This window comes from Fukomys damarensis, unplaced genomic scaffold (assembly GCF_012274545.1).
Source record: "Fukomys damarensis isolate Sample0158 unplaced genomic scaffold, DMR_v1.0_HiC HiC_scaffold_21, whole genome shotgun sequence".
NCBI classification, from domain to species: domain Eukaryota; kingdom Metazoa; phylum Chordata; class Mammalia; order Rodentia; family Bathyergidae; genus Fukomys; species Fukomys damarensis.
Window position 1 is genome coordinate 40570205 of NW_022900933.1, and position 23073 is coordinate 40593277.

The 23073-nt window shown below is 50.8% G+C and overlaps 1 protein-coding gene across 1 annotated transcript in view; it reads left to right on the plus strand.

The window, feature by feature from the left end:
• The window catches only part of LOC104850414 (cytochrome c oxidase assembly factor 8), a gene marked incomplete at its 5' end in the record, with an annotated part of 12842 nt that extends 9835 nt beyond the window's left edge, over window positions 1-3007 (plus strand). Inside the window, 2 exons of the mRNA XM_010607373.3 lie at window positions 1061-1151; window positions 2692-3007. Coding sequence (XP_010605675.1) covers window positions 1061-1151; window positions 2692-2797 — 197 coding nt within the window. The remainder of the gene's footprint in view (window positions 1-1060; window positions 1152-2691) is intronic.
• Between the last annotated feature and the right edge of the window lie 20066 nt (window positions 3008-23073).

Sequence of the window (23073 nt, forward strand, 5' to 3'; positions counted from 1 at the left end):
CCAGGGATCAAACTCAGAACCTTATGCTTGTGAGGCAGGTGGCAGAACCACTGAGCCAAATCCCCAGCCCCCTGTTGTTTTTATTTTTTATTTTGAGACAGGTCTTGATAACTTTTCCAGGCTGGCCCCAAACTTGAGATCTTCCTGCCCTAGCCTCCTGAGTGCTGGGATTACAAGCCTGGGACACTATACCCAGCTCAGATTAATTATTTTTGTAATTAATTAATTAATTAATATTTATTTGTTTGTTTTTGTAATACTGGGGATTAAACCCAGGACCTTCACATTGAGCTACATTTTTAGCCCTTCTTTAAGTTTTGAGATATTGAGTCACTACCCCGGCTGGGCTCAAATTTGTGATCCTTCTGCCTTAGTCCCAGAGTGCTGGAATTATGTATATGCCACAGTGCCCAGCATCAAATTTATTCTTATGTCTATTACTTTTTATCCTACAGCACATGGAATTTTTTCTTAGCTTCGTGTCAGATTATTTATTGCTAATCTGTAGAAATATGATCTTGTATTTTGCAACTTGATGAATTTATTAGCTCTAATAGTTTTTTTGAGTTTTTTGTGGGTTTTTTTGGTAACAGGGATTGAACTCAGGACCTTACGCTTGCCCGGCAGGTGTGGTGCCACTGAGCTAAATCACCAACGCTAGCTCTAATGGTTTTTATTTATCCCATCTCCTTTGTTGCCTTTTTTTTTTTTTTTTTTCCCTGGTACCAGGGATCGAACTCGGGACCTTGCACTTGCCAGGCAGGTAGTGACACCACTGAACTAAATCCCCAGCCCCTTCTCCTTTATTCTTCTTTTTTTGGTACTGGGGATAGAATTCAGGTCCTTGTGCTTGCCATGCAGGGGGAGGAACCACTGAGCTAAATCCCTGGCCCTTCTCCTTTATTCTTTTTTTGTTTGGTTTGGTTTGGCTTTGGGTTTTTTTTGGTACCAGGGATTGAACTCGGGTCCTTGCGCTTGCAAGGCAGGCCACCGAACCGCTGAGCTAAATCCCTAGCCCTTCTCCTTTATTCTTAATGTTGACATTGAAATTTACTTTCAGGTCAAAAAACAACATTGAGTGCAGAAGAAATGGCTGACTTTTACAAGGAATTTTTAAGTAAAAATTTTCAGAAGCACATGTATTATAACAGGTACGTATTTCTTTCCTAAAAGTTCTAACACCACATCCATTTTGTTTCCTTACCTGAATCGAACAGGTTGGTGCTTACTTATATCAGTTAGAAGCTGCAGTGATTTTATCAGTGTCACCTTTGCATTTCTAAATGAATCTGATTGGCTTCGGGCTATTTGCATGGCGTGGGTGGGGCGTGGTGCTCTTCCTTGGAGAGGTCTGTTTGTGGCTGGGAACAGTGCAGAAGGAGGATACCTGGGCTCCAGCCTGTTGGGGACCAGACCTGGGGGTGAAAACATTTGCTCTGTGCTGCCAAGTCCTGAAGATTGATGGGTGGAAGGAAACCCCAGAGAACACACAGCCTTCCTGCCAGACAGTAATCCCAGGCAACCACAGGAAGGGTGGTGGATTAGGGGGCACCATTTTCCTGACACAAGAGCGGGTCTGGGCTGCAGTTAGGAAAGCCAAGAGGGATGGAGTAGGACAGTCGGGACATGCCCCTGGGGCAGTGCTGTGGCACTGGGTCAGGTGTTCTCATAGAAGGTGATGTTTCAGCATGGCCAGGGCTCCGTGTCAAAGCACCAGTGCACAGGGGAAAGGTAGAGGGGTGGATGGGTGTTTGAAATGGGCTCCTGAAGATGCCTCAGCCAAACTCAGAATGTTGGAAATTCTATGGATGCCACAGTCTCTTCAGTGTAGCTGGAGTAGTGGAGGAGACGTGGTGTCGGGCCTAGACTGGGTTTGGGTCCTGATGAATACATTTGGGCAGAGAACATTGCCTAGAGACTGTACACTGCATTATATTCCTAAGCTTGTTCATTGTCCTGTTATTGCTTCTGTGAGTCAGGGTCTTGCTATGCAGCCCAGCCTGGCCTTGAACTTGTGACCTTCCCACTTCAGTCTCCCAAGTGCTGGGATTGCGGTGTGACCACCATGCCCAACGTGATCTTTTCTTTTGGTACCAGGGAATGAACTCTGGATCCCTTGCACTTGCGAGGCATGCGGCGGCACCACTGAGCTAAATCCCTGGCCCTTGATCATGTTTTTAAAAAGGACCGCGCTGTCAGGGATTGTCCTGGACAGCATGTCTTGGGTGTGCAGCTTTCCGGGGTGCTCTGAACACAAGAGTGCAGAGCCACAAGTGTGCCCAACCCTGTAGGCAGGTGTGTGTGTGTGCCTGGCACAGGGGCGGTGTGGCCCAGCCCCCTCCACCAAGCTGTGCCTGCTTTCCACCTGCCAGGGCTTTGCCCGGTCACCCTGATGCTGTCCACGGAGGCAGCGTCTGCTGATAGCCCCGTGGGTGGGGGCCCTGTGTGGAAGCTGCGTGGAGCCGGATTGCCCCAGAACTTTCACCTGAAGAGGGTGCTGGCAGTGGCTCTGCCTCGTAGCTTCTGGGGCCGAGGTGGGGCCAAGGGGCATCCTTGCTCCCTGGGGAGCCTGCAGGTTGTGGGTCTAGCTCCACTCCCTGGAGTCTGTGCAGGAAGCTGCTCTCTCTGCCCGTGGGAGGGACAGATGGAGGGTGGGAGCTGTGTGCCACACTCTGTCCTGTGTCCCTACAGAGACTGGTACAGGCGTAATTTTACCATCACCTTCTTCATGGGCAGAGTGGTCCTGGAGAGGATGTGGAACAAGCTGAGACAGAAGCCAAAGAAGAGGAGCAGTTAGGCCGCCCTGGCCCAGACCTGACCCGCCAGGCTGGGCGCCACTCCTGAGGACCTGTGAGTGGCCGAGTCCCAGTTCTCGGGCAGGCCCCCTGCTCCCACCTGATTGGGTTGCCAGCTGGCTGGTTGTCATAGGTGTGCTGTTAAATAAAGCTCAACCTCTGTATGCCTCCCTTCTGTGTTTGAGTCACACCAAATCAAAATACAATAGTGTGAAAATATTATGAGAAAGTTTTTTTGTTTTTTTCCAAGTTTCTTTTTTGGTACCAGAGATCGAACTTGGGACTTTGAGCTTGCGAGACAGGTGGCAGAACCACTGAGCTAAATCCCCTGCACTGTGTGAAGATATTCACAAAATTTCACTTGAAAAAATCCAGCGAGGTGCAGTAGTGCATTCCTGTAATTCCAGGTCTTCAAGAGAAGAAGGCAAGAGGATCACAAATTCAAAGCCAGCCTGCACAATTTAAAAAATTCTATAAGCCGAGTATGGTAGTGTATACCTGTAATCCCAGCACTCAGGAGGCTGAGGCAGGAGGATTGCCACGAATTTGATGCCAGCCTGGGCTACGTAGGGAGACCCTGTCTCAAAATAAAAAAGATTATATAAAGGGCTGAGGTATAGGTCAGGGGTAGAGCATTTGCCCAGGGTGCGTGAGGCCCTGGGTTCCATCCTCATTAACTCAAGCGGCAAATCTGGACCAGAGTGACGGGAGTGATTTGGAAGCAGGCTGCCTTGTGACCACCTGCCCTGTGATGAAGTAGTGGTAAGGTGTTGGGGTCCTGACCAGGGCACAGTTGTCCTGAAATGCAAGGAAGGGTTCCATCCCCAGTACCAACAAGTAAATGCTGTCGACTGTCCTCCTCTGTTGTGTTGGGGACACTGTTCTAGTGCTGAGAGTTACCCAGAAAAGGAACCAGTGTGCCCCTTGGAAATGGGGGCTCCCAGCCTGTCTCACGTCAGTGACAGCAGGGCGTCTATTCTGTGCAGCCCTTTCCCCTCCCCCTTCCGCCTTTAACAGCACTAGGGATGGGACCTAGGTCCATTCTACCACTGTGCTGCACCCTCACCCCTTTCATTTTGAGTAGAGTCACTGAGTTGCCCGGGATGGCCTTGAACTTGCAGTCCTCCTGCCTCAGCCTCCTCAGACACACAGAGGTCTGTCTGCCTCCAGCCCCATCCTCTCTGCCTGAGACTGGACACACCTTGCAGGACCTGAGGTAGCATCTTCCAGGAAGACCTACGGGCCCCACCTCTGTGCTCCAGACGTCTCAGCCAGCCCCACTCATGGTGCCCACTCAGGACCAAGCCCCTGGAGTCCTGTGTTGGTCCTGTGGCAAGGCTGTCTTCCAGCAGCCCTTTGGGGACTTCCTCTGCAGAGACTACTGTCCCAAGTCCAGATGTCCATGGCTGCCACCCAGCACCAGTGGAGGACAGGGACAGTGCCAAGGGCCAGGTTAACACCTGTGGTTCTGAGCGTGGCCCGGACTGCGTGGTCTGGTTAACAGGCAGTCAGTGGGGAATGGTGTGGCTCAGCTTCGTGTTTAAGAGCAGCAATATAAAAATAGCTATATTTTGCTGACATTTTGAAGTTAAAATTTAGCCAAGCCTCTGTGAGTACAGCCCAAGAAGGAGCCCTCCCTGGCCTGCTGGATTTCCCAAGCCTTGTTAGGTTCCTCTCATGCCCGTATCACTTGTTTTCCTTGTGGTTGTGCTGGGATTCAACCTATGGCTCCACACATGCTGGCAAGTGAGCTACACATACACATGTGCACACATGAAACGTGCTTACACTTTTATTTTTTTATTTTTTTTTTTGAGATAGGATCTCAATATGTAGTTCAGGCTGGCCTGGAACTAATGGTGATCCTCCTGCCTCAGCCTCCCTAGTGCTGGGATTACAGGGGTGTGCTACCACGCCTGACCTACACCCTTTTTATTTTTATTTTTTGGGTACCAGGGATTGAACTCAGGTCCTTGTGCTTGCAAGGCAGGCGGCGGAACCACTGAGCTAAATCCCCGGCCTACCCCTTTTTAAAAGTTTTATTTTTGGTACCCAGGATCAAACTTGGGTTCTTGTACTTTTGAGGCAGGTGGCAGAACCATTGTGCTAAATCCCCAGCCCACAATGTTCTATTTTGAGATGGCCTCACTAAGTTGCCAAGCTGGCATTAATTAAGCTAGCGATCATCCTGCATGAGCCTCCCAAGTAGCAGGGATTGCAGGTGTCTGCCACCACACCTATCCTTGTTTTTATATCAATTGCCTTTTAACCTATCCCTTCTGAATTTTGTGCTGAAGTGCTTCAGTTTCTTTCTGAAACCTGTGGCGTTTTGCGGGGGGTGTATTTTTTTGTTTTTTGTACTGGGTATCGAACTCTGGTGCTTGTGTTTGTGAGGCAGGCAGCAAAACCACTGAGCTAAATCCCCGGAGAAACCAGTTTTATAGAGGTCCACGAGTCTGCCTCCATCCTGGGAAACAGTATTCCTTTCTGCATGGGGTCTGGCTGCACCTCCAGACTGACTGCCTTGGCATTTGAAGGAAGCAACAGCACAGGAGTGACCAGAAGCCTATGCCGTCATCGATCCGGGGACCCGTAACACCTGCTATGTGCTGGGTGTGGGCTGTGCAGTTTATTGTTCACACACACGCACACTAGCAGGATTTGGGGTAAGTGAAAAAACAGCAGCCAAATGAAGAACCCACCAGAATAGTTTATGGAATCAACTGACATGATGTTCATGTTTTAATTGTACCTTTTTAAAAAAATTGAGTATATTGGTACATTTTAGGTATACGGTACAGTTACATTCATTATTGGGATCTTGTACCTTCACATGACAGGTCTTGGTTCTCATTTTCCCCTCTTGTCCCTTCCCTTCACCCTCTCCTCCCGTCCCCATTTACAAACACTTTATTTACATTTTTTCATTTTTAAAAATTTTCCCTTATTCCCTTTCCCCTACCCTTCCCACTTTCCCTACACCTTTAGCCCTTTTCTTCCTATTTCACATTGTTAATTATCTCACTGGATCTTATGTACTATTATAGTTTTTCACACCAGAGAAGCTATTCATTATTTACACGTGTAACTTATTTATTTCACTTAGGAGTATATCCTCAAAATGTATCTATTTTCCTATGAATGACTCTAATTTCTCATTTTTTTATGGCTGAGTAGTATTCCATTTTATAGAAAAACTACATCTTTATCCAGTTTAATTGTACCTGTTTTGTGTAGGGGGTGATGGAGGTATGTAGCCTGTGTTAGTTACTTTTTCCTCGTTGCTTAGACAAAATACCTGACACCCGAAGTTAGAGGGGAAGGGGTTTATTTGGCTCTCAGCTCCTAGAGGTTTCAGTCCATAGGCAGGGTGGATGGCAAACAGGCATCAGAGGAGAAACAACGTGGCCCACAGGGAAGCAAAGGCAACAAGGGAGTTTAACAGCAGCTTTCTGCCCCTTTTATTCACACTACTGGGGATTAAGGTGGTGCCAAACTACTCATTCACATGTAGTGGTTTTTTGTTTTGTTTTGTCTTTTGGCAGCAAGGATGGAACTCAGGTCTTTGTGCTTATAAGGCAGGCAGCAGAACTACTGAACTAAATCCCCGGCCCTGTGATCATTTGGTATGGTTTGGTAAGCACACGCCCTTAACCCTACCATCACACCTTCCAAATTCAGCCACCTTGGAAAAAGTCCCACCTCCTCCACATACATCTAGACACAAACCATAACATAGCCCAAGCTGGCTTTGAACTCCGATCTTCCTGCTTTAGCCTCCTGAATGTTGGAATTTCAGGTGGCCGCCATGCCTGGCTTTACTTATACTCTTAATTTTCAATTGAAGCAACTCCCCTTAGAAAACACAGTAAGTTAGGTGTGGTGGCAGCACTTGGGAGGCTGAGGCAGGAGGATTGCCACAAGTTTGAGGTCAGCTTTGCTACATAGTGAATTCAAGGCCAGCATGAATTACATAGACTATGTCTTGAAAAAATAAAAGATGAGGCCAGGGATTTAGCTAAGATGTTCTGCTGCCTACCTCGCAAGCACAAGGACCCAAGTTCGATGCCCGATACCAAAAAAAAAAAAAATGGGGCCAGTGGTACCGCCACCTGTCACACAAATGCAAGGTCCCGAGTTCCATCACCAGTACCTAAAAAAATAAATAAATGTACAGCAACCATAGCTAAGTGCTAGTTAACAAAAATGTTTTCTTGGGCCGGGTATGGTGGCACATGCCTGTAATCCCAGCACTTGGGAGGCTGAGGCAGGAGGATGGCTGTGAGTTCGAGACCAGCCTGGGCTACATAGTGAGTTCCTGTCTCACACACACACACACACACACACACACACACACACACACACAAAAAAAAAACCCAAAAAAACACACAAAGTTTTCTTGGCCTGGGAGGAATCTTTGTGCCAGTATGTTTGCATAGTATGCAAGAGGACCTGGGTTCCATCCTCAGCACTGGAAAAATAAAAATAATTTCTTTCTCGAAGGAAATAGCACAGTAAAATGAATGGCCAAATGTAAAGCTTGAGACTTTAGAGAGATGTCTTCTAATGAGTCCTGCTGCTCTGAATGTTCCCTCCCCATCCTGCAGGGGCCCCCAGCTCCCTTCTCCCTTTCCTGACCTCCCTGGGGCCTCAGCAGTGGCCTGGCTCAGAGGGCTCCCTGGCTCCAGGCCATCCTGGGAGCTCTGGACTGGCTCAGTGACCAGAATTGCCCAGCAGCGCTACTGCTGTGATTGGCAGGGCCTCACTTCTGTCCTGCAGCCTCTGCTCGGAACTTGCACAGTGAGGATTCACCAGGCTCTGCATCTCTGCCTGTGTGGCTGCAGAAGGGCACAGAACCGAGACTGCCACAGACAGGCCAGAGCCGCCTGTTCCCAGGGAGAGACACCTGTACCTGCTTCCCTGGACACTGGAGCCAAGATCTGCACCTGCCTGGTGCTTCTGTGGCTCCTGCCAGAGCAGGGCACCAACCCTGCCAAGGGCACCCAGGAGCATTAGCAAGGGCTCTGGACAGGGCAGGAGTGTTGCTGCAGGCTCAGCCCTCCCAAAGTGCGTGCGGCACCCCATTGGGGTCAAGTATTGGCTTGGGCGGGTCACCCCTCCCCGCATGCACACACCCCCTTCCCTGAGCCTGACTGACCACGTTCCTCACAGCCCTGCGCAGGGCCGCCCCGGGTTTCCAGATGCATTTCAAGCCACACACAGCTGACTCCGGCTCCAGGGTTGGCCTGAATCCTTGCCAGGGAAAAAGGCTGTGATCCCATTGTCGGCCTGGCCAGCAGAAGTGGCCCCAGTGGGTCATCATATGAGCAGGAGACCTCATCATGTGCACATGTGCGAGGCTCGGGGTGCCCCACACCATGTGGAGACCCCACTCAGAAGGGCCCTGTCCCTGGGAAGGGATCCTGTGGCCAGGTGCGGTGATGCCCTTCAGGTGCAAAGCTATAGATAGGATTTTATAATACAGTGTAGTATGTTCCCCACAAACACATATAAATACATTGTATTGTGAGAAAATGCCTCCCCAAAAAGATAGGTGCTGAATAGCAAGCTGAAGGTACTTCCGGTCATTTCCTGGGGGGGATACAGATGAGGGCAGCTGCTGCCACAGGGACAGAATGCCACTGAGGGGCCGGCAGCACCAGGTGTGCGGCTCCTCCTCCTGCCCATGGCTGGGGCAGTGTGGAGTGGCAGCTAAGCTGGAAGACAGGTTGGCAGATTTTTACAAAACTAAACCTGTGGCCTACTCTGGAGTTACATGCATGAAATGAGGACTTGTGTCTGCACGAAAACCTGTATTTTTGCCAAAACTGAGAAGCAACCAAGATCTCTTCCTGTTCATGGCATAGCCAAACAGTGGAGCATTTTTCAGCACTAACGAGGGAGGTGCTGGTGAGCCAGGGAGGAACTGTAAGTGCAGGTCACTAAAGGGAAGAAGCCCATGTTTAACCCTGCTGTTTGAGGCGGAGGCAGGGGAGCCACAAGTCTAAGTCCACCCTGGGCAGTTTAGCAAGGATGTAGCTCAGCACTGCCAGTGTTAACCCCAGGACCAGACAACAGTCTGGCAAGGCTGTGTGCTGTGCAAAGCCCACTCTGAGGTGTCTGGGAAAGCATGGTACGCAGTCAGGTAAAATCGGCCGTCTGGGGGCCATGGAGGCACAAAGTTTTGCATTTGGGCAGACCTCACGGCTCAGTGACTATTTGTCAGCCTTCTGTCGCTGTGACAATACCCTAGGAGGTCAACTTGAAGTAGGAGAGGTTAGTTTTGTCTCATGGTTTCAGTAACTTAAGCGCAGTCATGACCCCGTCGCTTTGAGTCTTGGTGGGTGTCCGGGTTTCCGGGTGACTCCATCAGCTGGGCCAAGCCTTGGACGCATGAGCTTGCTAGATCCAAACTGACATTCTACCCCTGCCCCAAAGGCTTATGCCCATTTCACCATGCAAAATGCTTTCAGCCCACCTCTTCAGGCCCCCAAAGTCTCCACATTTCAGATTGTTCAGAAGTACACGGCAGGAGTGGTGGCCTGCAACCAGGGCTACATAGTGAGCTCAAGGTACCTTGTCCCCCCAAAACAAAAACAGACCTGCATCCATGTGGAGCTCCCAGACCACAGGGCTGCCCCTGCACTCTCTCCTCCCTTCTCCCACCCTGCTTCCCTCCCCACCCAGCTCGTGCTTCCCTCCTCCCCTTTTTTTCTCCCCACTCGAATTTTCCTTTTTCTGTCTTTTCATGGGCAGCACATGTGTGTCAGGCTCAGTGCCCCATAGGGTCCACACCTCACAGGGTATGCAGCTGAGGCTCACAGCCTGGCCTATGCCATGTCCCTCAGCCACCAGCCTCATGGGGCCACATGGCAGCAGCTCCCTGCTCTGGATCCTGGGGGTGGTACCAGCTTTGCATGCCTGCCTCATCCCATGTGTGCTTCCCACCTCTACCCGGGCGGGCCCTGCTCTGTCCCATCTCAGATGGCACAGCAACCTCTAACACAGTCACCACACACCCCCGCAACCCCTCCAGTCCCCACATCAGCACAGACTCAGGCATTAACAGCCACATGGCAGCCCCAAGGTGGTTGGTCGGCATCCAGAGCACCTCCTCCTTTCCTGTCCTGCAGGGCTTCCAGGACCTGGACTCCCGTCTCAGGCTGCTGGCAGAGGCTCTACTTCAGGACCTTGGGCAGTTCCTGCCCAACGTCTGGTCTGAGAACCTGGCACCAAAAGGCCTTGCGTGCTGGAGTATGCTGTGCTGGGACCACCAGGGAGGGGCAGAGCCTAGAGGAGCAGCTCACGGGCTACAGCCACAACAGCGAGAAGGGCAGGCACCTGGCCATGTCCATCGCCCCTCCTGGGAGCCCCTTACTCCACCCCACCTGAACAGCCACTGGGACGCTGGGACGGCTTACCTCAGAGACGCCATGTGGCTGGAAGGCAAGCGGTGTGTTCAGCGCTGTGCACTAGCATGCACCTGGCTGTCCTGATGCTTTCCAGACAACAGTCAGGGCATTACAGACCTGCAGTGTGGGCTGCCACTGGTGTCTCCAGAACATCCTCGCCTCCCAAGCTGTCCCCATCAAACACATTCCCCTTCCCTCTGCCCTCCCTGAGGAGTCCTCTGCCCCCGGCCTCCTGGAACTGGAATTCTAGAGTGTCCCCAAGGGCGCTCTGCATTACGGTGAGCTGAGCGAGGACACACTTGAAGCCGCCACTGCAGCCTGGGCCCAGCACTCCCATGGTGGAGCCTGTGAGGGCTGAGGGGGCTGGGAAGGTTGGGTCCTTGCTTTCCTGGCATCAGTCGCACAGGAGCAGGCAGTGTGCAGCCTGGGAGGAGAGTGCACTCAGGAAGCGCCTGGCCACGCAACTCCCTCCCCTAGCCTCTGTGCCCCTTGCCTGGCAGACTGGCTCGCAGGCCCATCTGCCAGCAAAGCCATTACTGTGTTCTGTTGGAAGCTAACTGATTCACTCGAGATGTCCGGTTGCTTCCAAGGCAGTGGCTATTGATTGTGGAAATTGTGTCCTCCGTCCTGAGTCAGGCCTTGGGTGGAAAAGTACCAGTGAGCAGTGGAAGGAGGGGGAGGTTGACAGTGAGCTGGGTGGGTGGCCAGAGTCCCTGGGCTGCCCACTCACAGCCCCAGTGCCCTGAGCACAAACACAGTAGATGAGTTTGCCACCCATTCAGGCCCATAGCTTTGGTTCAGAGGAAAAGATAAGTTCAGAAAGCCCAGTGGGGGCACCGAGGCCTCAGAGAGGCCCTACCCAGCAGTGTCCACTCTGGGAATATGGCAGGCCATCTGCACAGACAGCCCTCCACAGTGGGAGGAAGCTGCATGGCAGGAAGTGGGCCCTCTTGCCCACAGGTCTGGCCACGACTCTGACTCTCTGGTCATGGGCATGGCCGAGCATCAAGGAGGGACATGTCCCTGCAGGAATGGAGCTGTGGCCATCTTGGTCCGACCCTCCCCATGCCCTGTCTTCCACATGCTGCCTGGCTGGGGGGCCTTCTATAGTAAGTGCAGAGTGCCATTGAACTGGACGTAGCAGGCAAGGAAACCGCCAGGCAAGGAAGCCGTAGCAGGCATGCTCTCAGAGCTTTATCTGCATGGACATGGCACTCTCAGAACAGCCCTGGGAGGGTTCCAGGCACCCTCAGCCCTCAGTGGCAGTTTGGAGTTGGGCTCTGTATGGAGCAGCCTGGCTGGGGGCCAGGCAGGTGCTGCGTCACTGCTGTAGATGCTAAGGAGTCGCGACAGGCAGGCAGCCTTCTGAGCAGCCAGGGACAAATAACATGAACTATGGCAAGATGCTGAGGACTGCAGGACAGAGCAGATGTGCTGGAAAGTTCCAGGCAAGCAGGGACCTGGGCAGGGAGTCCACAAGGGCATCGCAAGCAAGAGCTACAGCCCTGATGTCCAGCAGCTGCATGGGCAGCCAGTCAGGGACCACTAAGGCCAGACACAGGCTGGGACAGTAGAATGAACCCCTGGGCGTGATCATGGATAACCCTCGTGGGTCGGGCAGGTGGCTCCTCCGTCTGGGGCAGACTCCGCCCTTTGAGGAGAGTCTGAGGGATCCCGCTGCTCCTGCTCTCGGCAGAATTAAAGGCCACACAGTGAAGTCTGTTACCCGTGCCCACCAGCTCTGCTGTGGAGAAACTTCTGACCATGGGTTATGGAGACAGCTGCCTGGGTTGCTTCTCGGGGACCTGAAGGCCACTTGTGCTGGAATGCCGACCTTTCAGTGGGTCTTCTGATGGGTGGCCAGATAGAGATGCAAAGCTCCACATTCCTGTCTTGTCCTGTACTGACCTTTTGCTGTCTTAACCTTCAGGTCAGATTCCACTTAGTCCGTGGATGTGTTGGAGCTGGCTGGCATTTTTCTTCTTTCTCTTTCCTCTCTTTCCTACCCACACCCTGTGCTTTTGCAGCCGCTCTACTTAGGGTCCAGACCCTCAAGGCTGGCACGTTCTGGGCAGCTACACAGAAGTTCCCCAGCCGTGACTGTGCGGTTGTTCAGGTCTCACACTGAGCCAGACGTGCTCTGGAGCCCCTGGCCAACTGGCCTGACTGGACTGTGACCCACCCCAGAGATCAGTGAACACGCACCCTTCCTTTTGCTCAAGGGAGCATCCTGAAGGCTCCTTCTCCACCCGTGCTGTTTCCCTTCCACTGACCCCCAGGTCTTGCCTGTGTATGCACTTTTGATTCAGGATTTCGGCTCAGTCTTCCTTCCATCAGCTCTGGGTGCTGTCAGTGCAGGCCACGGGAGCTGTGGACTTTAGGTCTTGGCTCTTACCTGGGTTCCCTGGGGAGGAGTCTGAGCATGAGAGAGCCATGACCTGATCACACCATCCTTGGGCCACGGGCAGAGTCAGAGACAAGCTGGCTATAAGGGCCCAGTGGCCCTGCTGTGGATGGAAGGGACAGGGACCCCAGGACTGTGCGGTGCCTGTGTCTTCATATCTGTTGAGCCAGTAGGGTTAAGAACTCACCTCCCTCAGGTACCTGCTGGTTTCGTGAAGATGGGGGTGGGTGTGGGTGGGACATTTCTGCCATCCTGAGCCCTGTGGGCAGCACTGGCCTGGGAGGGACCCAGGGGCCTGCTGTCCCTTCTCTGCCAGCACTCACTTCATTGTATAACCTCTGTCCTGTGAAAGGCCCCCTACCAACTGGGTCAGGGGAGATGGGACTTAGGCCATGGTGGGGCCTGGTGAGGGGCATGGTAGCAGGCAGGGCTGGGGACGGGAAAGGGACAAGAGGGCAGGTGGGGTCAGTCCAGCAGGAAGGTCCAGAACCCCATGGAGGAGGGCTTGGGCCTGTTCCTGAGCAGGCCCGTGCTGTGACTTTTCCTGAAACATCTGGGAAGAGTGGCACTATGGTCCCGTACAGCCACTGGCCATGTTAGTGGGGTGCAGTGTAGATGGTGGGTACTGCCCAAAAAGTACAGGCCCTGGAACTCGGGGAGCTCTGCCTCGTGTGTATTTGAGGAAGCTATTGTGGGCATACTTGGTTCAGTAAAGTGTATTTTTTCTTTCTCTTTTTCTCTTTGGTGCTGGGGATTGAACCCAAAGCTTTGCCCACAAGATGTGACTCACAAGCCCTGAGCATCTGCACCCCAGGATTTGTGAAATGGAACTGTAGCGCCCTGCGCTTGGAGGAGCCCCGACCCAGTGCTGCAGGCAGGCTCACGTCCATGCTGTCGGAGGAGCAGGAGTCCCCCGGGCAAGCTCACCAGAGGTGTGGTAGACACTTTTGAGGTACAGGGCCCCTCACGCCAGCCCCAGAGGGTCACAGGACAGTGAAAGTGGGAAGAGACTGGGGGTCCGGAGTGCTCCGCAGGCAGCTCTGGCATTGGAGGTCCCTACTTCCACAGCAGGGGCCCTGTGCACCTGGATACGAACTCCAGTTTTCTGTATGGAGAGGCTGTGGAGGCTGCTGACTGCCAGGTGCGGGAGGACTGGGTGGACCAACAAGACAGATGTAGCCACGTTTCAGACCACAGTCCCACAGGCTCTGCTCACAGAGGGCTGGGGTGCAGTGCGCTGTGGGGGTGAGCCTGCTTGCTGCTCAGAAGCTGTGGCCAAGCAGAACCTTCCACTTTCTTGTGGGCTTGCCAGGCAGCAGTGTGGACCAGCTCAGACAAGGTGGCCTCCTCCTCTCCTTACCCCTGGTTGCATGGACAGTGATGTCCCATGGTATCTATGTACATACACCTCTTCAGCTTTTTGTGTATCAAGTAAAAATACATTTATATTAAAAACAAAGCAACAGGCACTGGGACGGAGCTGTGGTTGTTCTTTGCTTGGCGAACAAAGCAGTGATTGATCTTTCGGGGCTGATTTCCCTCCTCTGTCAAAGGACAACAGTGGCAGCTTTGGGGCCAGCCAGTCTGTGCAGAGGCCCCAAAGATGAATCCACAACCCAGACCCCAGTGCCTGTGTGTGGCCTTGTCTGAGAATGGTGCCTTCGCAGGGGTTACCAAGTCAGAGATCTCAGAAGGTCACCCTGGACTTAGTGTGGCCACAAGTCCAGATAACAGTGACTTTAGAAGGGGAGCAGGATTTGAGACAAGAATACACAAAGGGGAGGCCACGTGGTGACAGAAACTAAGATTGGGGTGATGCACCTGCAGGCAAGGAGCTTCTAGAAACTGGGATAGCGGTGTGGAATGGGGTCCTGCCAGCCCCAAGAGGACACAACTTCCACCAGGGTTTTTTTTTTTGTTGTTTGTTTGTTTGCTTGTACCGGGGATCAAACTCAGGATCTTGTACTTGTGAGGCAAGCGGCAGAACCACTGAGCTAAATCCCCGGCCCTGGCCAGCAGGTTTTTTATCATGGTAGCTGTGATCTGCGTTGTGTGGATGTCTTGGTTTTTGCAACATCCTCAAAAACAGTTTTGGGGGAGGCCCACGGCACAAGAACACAGAGTTAGCAAACAGTGGAGTTAGCAAGCAGGTCTGTAGAGGAGAGAAGCAGAAAGCAGTGTATACTTTAGTAGAGTAGTAGCTGGCTGTGCATGCATCTCCATAGCTGCATCTAGGGGACAGAGAAAGAAATCTTCATATTTACCCACTTGGTATGATGAACAGCAAAGTGTGTGCATATGTGCAAAAGTGTCAAACTGGAATTTTTACTCACAAAATGCTCTGGCTAATGAGTTTTGTGTATATTTACTTGTGCGTCATAGTGGGTAAAATAGACCCACACCACTCTTCTGTTATGAAAACGTATTTTATCATAATGGGATGTGGGTATGACTCACAGAAGCTGTCCCTGGGGAAAGCAAAAACCCATGTATGCATTCACCCATTTGGTAGATGAACAGCAAGGTGTATATGGGAGCTCCAAAGCAGCAACAGGTGAGTGTTACTCATGAAGTGCTCATTGCTAAATTTCTGTGCTATTAGGATTTGTTTTTTTTAAAGTTTTCTTTTGAATTTACTGGTAGAAGTAGCCCAATTCAGCACAATGGCTCATAAGAAACAAGACTTGCAAGTTTTGGAGGAGATCAAAAGCCAGTCATGCGCCAGGAATTTAGCTCAGTGCTTCTGCCACCTGCCTCACAAGTGCAAAGACCCCAGTTTGATATCTGGTACCAAAAAAAAGCCAATAACCAGATTACTCATGCATAGATGATGGAGGTGATAATGACTTTCATGCTGGCCATGTAAGCCAGAATTCCTGTGATGAATGCAGACTTCCTGGATTCAGATGATGAAGAAAACATCAATGTCAGTACATATTTCCCTAGTGGAAATGTTGCAAAATGGTCAAACAGCCAAACAGAACAATCCATTGGTAGAAATAGATCCAAAACTATAATGAGGATCTTGGCAGGGCTGAAACCTATTGGACAGAACGCCAGTACTGCCATTTACTGATGGAAATTGTAACACACAAAATGCTCTAAGATGTTGTGAAATACACAAAGGCTGAAGTACAAGTAAAACATTCTACATATTCAATAGCCATATTAAAAAATGTGTTTACCAGTTTCCAGTTGATGTTGCATCTGCTAACATAGCACCAGCTGACCAGCGTAGGAACTGTATGCAGGAACAAAGCAGAAATCCCAAATGAAATGTTGCGGTTTCAAAACACAGAATTGTCTACTATAATCTTCAGATTTCAGAAAGATGTATTGGGCTCGTATATGGCCAAGAAAAACAAAGTGGTACTGCTAATGCCAACATTGAGCCCTGCTGGAAATCTTGACAGGGAAAGCTGGACAAAAGGGGAGCCCCAAGACGGTGCCTTTCTACACCAAAACCAAAGGCAGAGGAGGTGTTGTGGGTAAGTTATGTGGTGAGCACACTGGTGAGCTGACCGGTGAAGAGGGAGGCACGGTATCATAAAGACCCACCATGACCACAGGAAAGCAAAAAAGATGTCGGCTGTGCCCTACAAAGAGGGCAGGAAAACAGAACACAAGTGTGCCCAGTGTATGGATTGTCTTGTGTGAAGACTGCCGCGGGTGTGGCAGCTGAAGTAAAGGTTATTTGGGCTTTTGTTTGTATTTACGCTTAGCTCACATGAGTGTTTCTGGTGTCATCTTGCAGGTTTTGTAAGCAAGTGCAGCTGATGTGGAAATGTGAATGTCTATTCTATTTTTTTTATGCATTTTATTTTGTTTTATCCCATTCTCCCCTTTAAGCCCTCTTATGTCTACCCTAAGTACTCATAGCATATTCGATATTTTGTTTTATCGATAGCTTATTTGTATGCTAAGCACATGTGTGTTTCTGGTGTCATCTTGCAGGTTTTGTAAGCAAGTGCAGCTGATGTGGAAATGTGAATGTCTATTCTATTTTTTTTATGCATTTTATTTTGTTTTATCCCATTCTCCCCTTTAAGCCCTCTTATGTCTACCCTAAGTACTCATAGCATATTCGATATTTTGTTTTATCGATAGCTTATTTGTATGCTAAGCACATGTATAATGTAGTAAGAAGCTCCTGACAAAACAGGAAGACAAGAGAAGTGACAAGAACAGCTGCCACCCAGGAAAGGAGAGCTGAGCACATGTGCTGTCGGTGCAAGCAAGACACGTGCATGGAATGTGCAGTTGCCATGTGTGAGGACAGCTTTTGATGTGACAGTTGAGCCAAAGATGTTTTTCTTTTTGGTACAGGGATTGAACTCCGGTCCCTGTGCTTGTGAGGCAGGCGGTGGAACCACTGAGCTAAACCCCTGACCTTTTTTTTTTGTTTTCCAAAGATGTTTTTTGTAGAGTGCTATTGGTATTTTCATTGGTTCTTATAGGAATTTATTTCTGATCTTATCTTTTAGATTTTGTAAGCAAGCACACAGCTGATGTGAAAAAGCTGATATTTATTCTAAACACAATATATGTATTAAGAATTTAATACTTTATTTTACTGGTATTTTATGTTCCTGTTAACTGCATACTGTGTAATATTATAAGAACCTCCTGACAAAACAGCAAAACCAGCAAGATGTCAAGTATGTCCTGCAAAAAGGCCAGGAAAGCGAAACTTGTGCTGTCAGTGTTAAGTGAGCATGGAACCTGCTGTTGTCCTGTGTGCAGACTGCCGTGGGTGTGACAAATGAAGGAAAGATCATTTTTTTTGGTAGAGTTCTGTAGGCATTTTCATTGTAATTTATATTGGAATGTATTGCTGGTGTTATTTTTTAGATTTTGTACACCAAAAAACAGTCAATGTTGCCGGGCATGGTGGCGCATGCTTGTAATCCCAGCACTCGGGAAGCTGAGGCAGGAGGATCGCTGTGAGTTCGAGACCAGCCTGGGCTATATAGTGAATTCCAGGTCAATCTCAACTACATAGTGAGACCCTGTCTCAAAAAAAAAAAAAATGTATAAAAAAAAAGGTCAATGGAAAATTTTAATGTTTTTTATACATACACAATAAATATTAAAAATTCAAAAAGAGTAAATATTTTTTGGGTTCTTTTCCTCGTAAGTACTCATTATTTAATATAATAAAACTCATAAAATTAAATTTAAGAATTCATTGATAAGCTGGGTGTGGTGGTGCACGCCTGCAATCCCAGCACTCGGGAGGCTAAGGCAGGAGGATCACTGTGAGTTTGAGACCAGCCTGGGCTACATAGTGAGTTCCAGGGCAGTCTGAATTACACAGTGAAACTCTGTCTAAAAAAAAAAAAAAAAAAAGATTCATCAATAGGAATATTCTAAATAATAAAAGTGGGTATTATGCACTCACATTTCTGCACCTTTATGACAAAATTGGTGTATGCCCCTCCAAGGGAGCCAGGAATGCAGGGACAGAGGGACACAGCAGGGGACCCCCAGGGACAAGAGGAAGAAACCCACAACTGGGGTCTGTGGGACTAAGACCCTGGGCTCTTTGGCCAGAAAAATATCAGAAGAGGGAGCCAGATGTGGTGGCGTGGGCCTCAATCCCAGGTGTGAACTGTGCCATGAGGTCCCTCCTCTGGGGAGCTCTAAAATCTATGCAGAATCATTCAATGTCTGCCCTTTGAGATTCTTATCTGAAAAAAATCACTTCAAAGAATCATTTATAAACCAGTCACGGTGACGCATGCCTGTAATCCTAGTACTTGGAAGGCTGAGGCAGGAGGCTGTAAATTCGAGGCCAGCCTGGGCTATATAGTGAGTTAAAGGCCAGCCTAAAATGCTGTCTCAAAAAAGAAAAACAAAAATGCAAACAAAAAATCCAAAAATTCCTTTATTGTTGGGGCTATTTTTCCTTTTTCTTGTAGTAAGGTATGAATAAGATAAAATTTGCCATTTTAAACTTTTTTCCCTTTTGGTACTAGGGATTGAATTCAGGTCCTCCTATATATTAAGCACCCATTCCCAGTCCCTAAAAGACATTTAAATGTGTACCAAAATACAGTTAGACAGGAGGAATTAGCGAGTCTGGTGTTCTATAGCAATCTATGATATGTTTCAAAATAACTAGAAAGTGTCCAAAGGTTACTAACACATAGAAAATGATAAATGTAGCCAAGCACAGTTGTACATGCCTGTGATTCCACCACTTTGGGAGGGTGAGGCAGGAAGATTGCAAGTCCAATCTTGCAACATAATGACTTAGTGAGACCCTGTCTAAAAAAAGAGAAAGACTTGAACAAACATTTCATAAAGATGGGTATGTGAACAGCCAATAAGCACAGGAAGAGATGTTCAGCATCTTGCTGGGAGAAAAACAAATGAAAACCACCCAAGTGCTGGGTATGTAGCTCAGTGGCAGAGTGCTTGCGTAGCACGCACCAGGCCCTGGGCTCCATCCCCAGCTCTCCAAAAAATAAAATAATAAAAATAAAAGGCACTAAAAAGGAATCTATTAATTGAAAAACAAACTATTCTATTTTGGGTGGGGGGTTAGAGACAGGGTCTTACTACGTAGTTTGAGACTGACCTGGAACTTACTATGTAGTCCAGGCTGGTCTCCAACTCACAGGGATCATCCTGCCTCAGGCTCCCCAGTGCTAGGATTACAGGTGTGTGTCATCATGCCTGGCAGCAGCACGGTTTCTAACAGCAGCCCAAATGCCCTTCAACGGATGAATGGATAAAGATGTGAATTTTTGTACCATGTACACTACTGTGTGTGCTGTTTCTCACCATCTGTCCCAGCTGCCGGCTGCATGTTCACACCATCTGTTCACATACGTGTGACCCCTCCCAGGTTCAGGCAAGACTCTTTCCAGATCGCCTTGGAGCCCTGTGTGTGCAGCTCACACTGCCCTGTGGCCCTGGGTGAAACAGGATAAATATTCTCTGGCCGCTTGGAGCCCAAGTCCAGAGACACATGGCTTGGTGAGTGTGACCTGGTACAAGCACACACGGGTGGCCAGGCTCCTGGTTGTGTGGCTGAGATGTCCTCACCCCAGGGCCCCCCATGGACAGGGTGGTGGCCATCTGGAAGGCTGGCCTCCACCTCCAGCTGTCTCAGAGCAGCCAGGGCCTGTGTCCCCAGGGCCAAGAGAGGAAACAGCTGCCAGGCCTTGGGCTCAAGAGGAGGCATCACAGCACCTGCCAACCCAGCAGCCTCAGGCTCCTGGCTCTCAGGGGTTCAAGGATTCCCAGCAGCTGCCAGGAGAGTGGTGAGGCAGGACAGTGAGGTGCCCATGCTGGGGCTCCATGTCCCCATCTGGCCTGTGGTCCAGTCTGCTCTTCGCTTCATTTTGAAGGAGCCGGGCCAGGAAGCTCTGGCTGTGGGAAGGAAAATCTCCCTGGAAATCGCATAACTTCCAATTTTAGCTTTAAAGCCTGAGACCGGGAAGGGTGTGAACTGCGGCTGAGGGTGAGGCAGGACCAAGCCCAGAGCAGCCCAGTCTGAATGCCAGGCTGGCATGCTCCTCTCATCCCCAGGCTCACAGCGCTGCACTGCCCAGACCCGGCCAGTGCAGGCTGTGAAGAGGGGTGGCAGCACGTGGAGCCCCAGTGCTGTCCCCACCACCACAGGCCCCTCAGCCCTCTGCCACCCTCCCTGCCAGGGACTGCCCTGTGCACTCCTGCCCCTCCCTCCTTCTTCCCTCTCTCCTCTCCCCTTCCTTCTCCCTCTCCCTTCCTGCTCTCACTCACCACTTCTGTCTTTCTCCTCACACCCTCCCATTTTCTCTCTGGCCTCTTTAGTGGGTGGCAGACTGAGCTACCTGCTGGGCTGCAGACTCCTCTGGATCCTAGGGAAATCCCAACCTCTTTGTCTTCCGGTAAGGCCAGATTTAAAACAGACTGCACACTACATTTACATTAAAAAGACCAATGCTGTAAGCAGTGGCTCACTCCAGTGCGCCCCCCTCCAACTCTGGGGAGCTGAGGCTGGAGGGTTGCAAGTTGAAGTCTACTTGGGCAATTTATCCATTTAGTAAGACCTAGTCCAAAATTTTAAAAATAAAAAAGGGCTGAGGATATAGCTTAGCGTGAAGGCCTAGGTTCAAGCGTTAGTACTGAAAAAGAAAAAAGAAAAAAAAAAAGGGAAAAGTGAAAGTTTAGTAACTTCCAGTTCCGTTCCCTACTCCAGGAGTGCTCTCTTCAGTCAGGGTTGTGCGCTTTCTTCCTGGGACTCCACCCACAGGTGAGCCTCTCCAGAGCCTCCAGGCTCGGCATTCTGCCTGTCCGAGCTCACGTCTGCCACCAGTGGTTTTCAGCACAGACCTGGAGCGGAACCAGTATGGAATGTGTGCTCCGGGCTCAGATTGTGGGAGGTAGCTGACCATGGGCCGACGGATGTGGTGGATGTTTTCACTCTTTGTGACCAAGGGTCTGAGCTTCCTGGGGCTGGGTAGATAGTTGCCCCCAACCCTGCCAACCCATCCCCAGACAGCTCCAGCCTGTTTAGGATTTCAGGCAGCCTGTTCTCTCCACAGGTTTCAGAGCAGGGGAGCAGGAGAGTGAACGGGGGTGAGGCTGCCAGGCTGGCTGTCAGCTCCCGAGCCCAAGTCCTACTGTGGGGGTAGGGTGCAGGACTGTGTTCTCCAGCCCTTCAGCTAGCCCCAAGACCTGTACAAACAAGTGTGTAGGGTCCACCCTGGTAACCCCAGCATCTATCCGGGATCTTGCTCCTCCAGGCTTGCAGGCAAGGACCGGTTTGTTGCCTGGAGTGACCCTGAGGAGTCTTCCCCACCAAGGGACACTAACTTCTTGGTTCTCCCTGTTCCTGCACCTGAAACTGGGAGGGGCTCTTTTTTATTCCTCAGGTTAAGTGACAGTTCCTTTCCAGGAGGCAGAAAACAAACACAAGAACTAGTGGGGCCTGGGCAGCAGCCTTTTTGTAAAGTGGGGACAATGGTGTCTGCTTAGAGTTGCTCTAAGGGTCAGAGGATTAAAAGGTGCTGTGGGGGTACTTGCTGGTTTCAGAGGGCCCTGGTGAGGAAGACTGGGAACTCTGCATCCCAAGGGCCCCTTCTGGAGCCCTAGAGCAGGGTGCCTACATCTTCTGACCCTGGACAGTGCCTAGTGCTCAGCTGCTAAGGCTCTCAGGCCTCCTCCTGAAGACCATGGCCAGCCAGAATTAGAAGGGGTGCCGCAAAAACGCTCTTCTCTCTTCCACAGTGGATGGTGGGCAGGCCTGGTGGCTGCAGGCTTAGGGGGTTTCCTACACATTAGGGAACAAGGGATGGGAGGAGGCCTTGGCCAGGCTGAAAAAGGCAGGGATAGCTTCTTGGAGGAAGTGAGTCTGTGAGTCCCTGGGGATAAGCGGGCTGGAGACCATTTTAGGCAGACTGCACACAGTAGAGAGTCATGGCAATGTGGGAGGGCAGGGTGAATGCAAGGGACAGACCGGGTGGGGGCCAGCAGCCTGGTAGCCCAAGCTAAGGAGACTGTGCCAGCCATTGAGTGTGAGGCCTGGCAGGATTGGGTGTGGTGGATGACTTGACTTTTCTCCTTCTCCCAATGCTACCTACAGGCTGGGTCCTGCCCGAGGACTCCTGTGAATGCTGCAGGCTGGCTTTGCAGGGCTGGCTCACTTCAGAGTTGGCCGCTCGACACTACCTGTTGTGCCATCTTTAATTCTTAGCAAGGTTGGGTGTTTCCTTACTAGTCTGTGATCTTCCCACAGGAGGAATCTTACCGACTCTGCTGGTCACCCACGAGAACTGGGCAAGGGGACAGAGCAAGGAGAGGAGAGAGAGCCTGAACAAAGCAGTGTCAGACATGGATGAGAGAAATGTCAAGGGGTCAAGAGGGTCTCAGACACCTCAGTAGGGGGAGCGGGGAGAGGAGGGCACAGGCGGCCGAGTTCCTCAATGGTGAACGCAGAGCAGTGGGGCAGTGACTGAGCCCACAGGCACAGGAGAGCAGGAGTCCCGCTGGCACTTCTTTCTCTCTCTGAGCCTGGGTCGCTTTGCGGGCGCCCTGGTGACAGCTGCTGAGCCTGCGCCCACGGGCGTGGGAGGGGGGCGGAGCAGTTACTGACCCTGGCCTCTCCTCGCGTTGTTCCCTTTGCTGGCCCACCTTTGCATTTATAAAGGCGATCACTGGGGGAAGGGGATGAAAAAAAATCCCTGCGATGTGTTGTGTGCATTCACCAGCTTCCCGAGATGAGTACAATTCTATTATTATGGACTGCAAACATGGAGAGAAAGAAGAGAGGGGAGAAGCGAGAGGGAGGGAGGGAGAGAGAGAAACAGAGAGGGAGATAATATCAAGCAGCCGGGCCTGCAGGGAGCGCGTGGACCTGCACCTGCAGAGGTCCGCAGGTCCCCCACGGGCCCTGGGGACGAGGCCGCGGGCCACTCTAGGGACGCCAGATCCCTGGAAGTCTCGGCGGGAGGCAGGCAAGGTGCGCTCT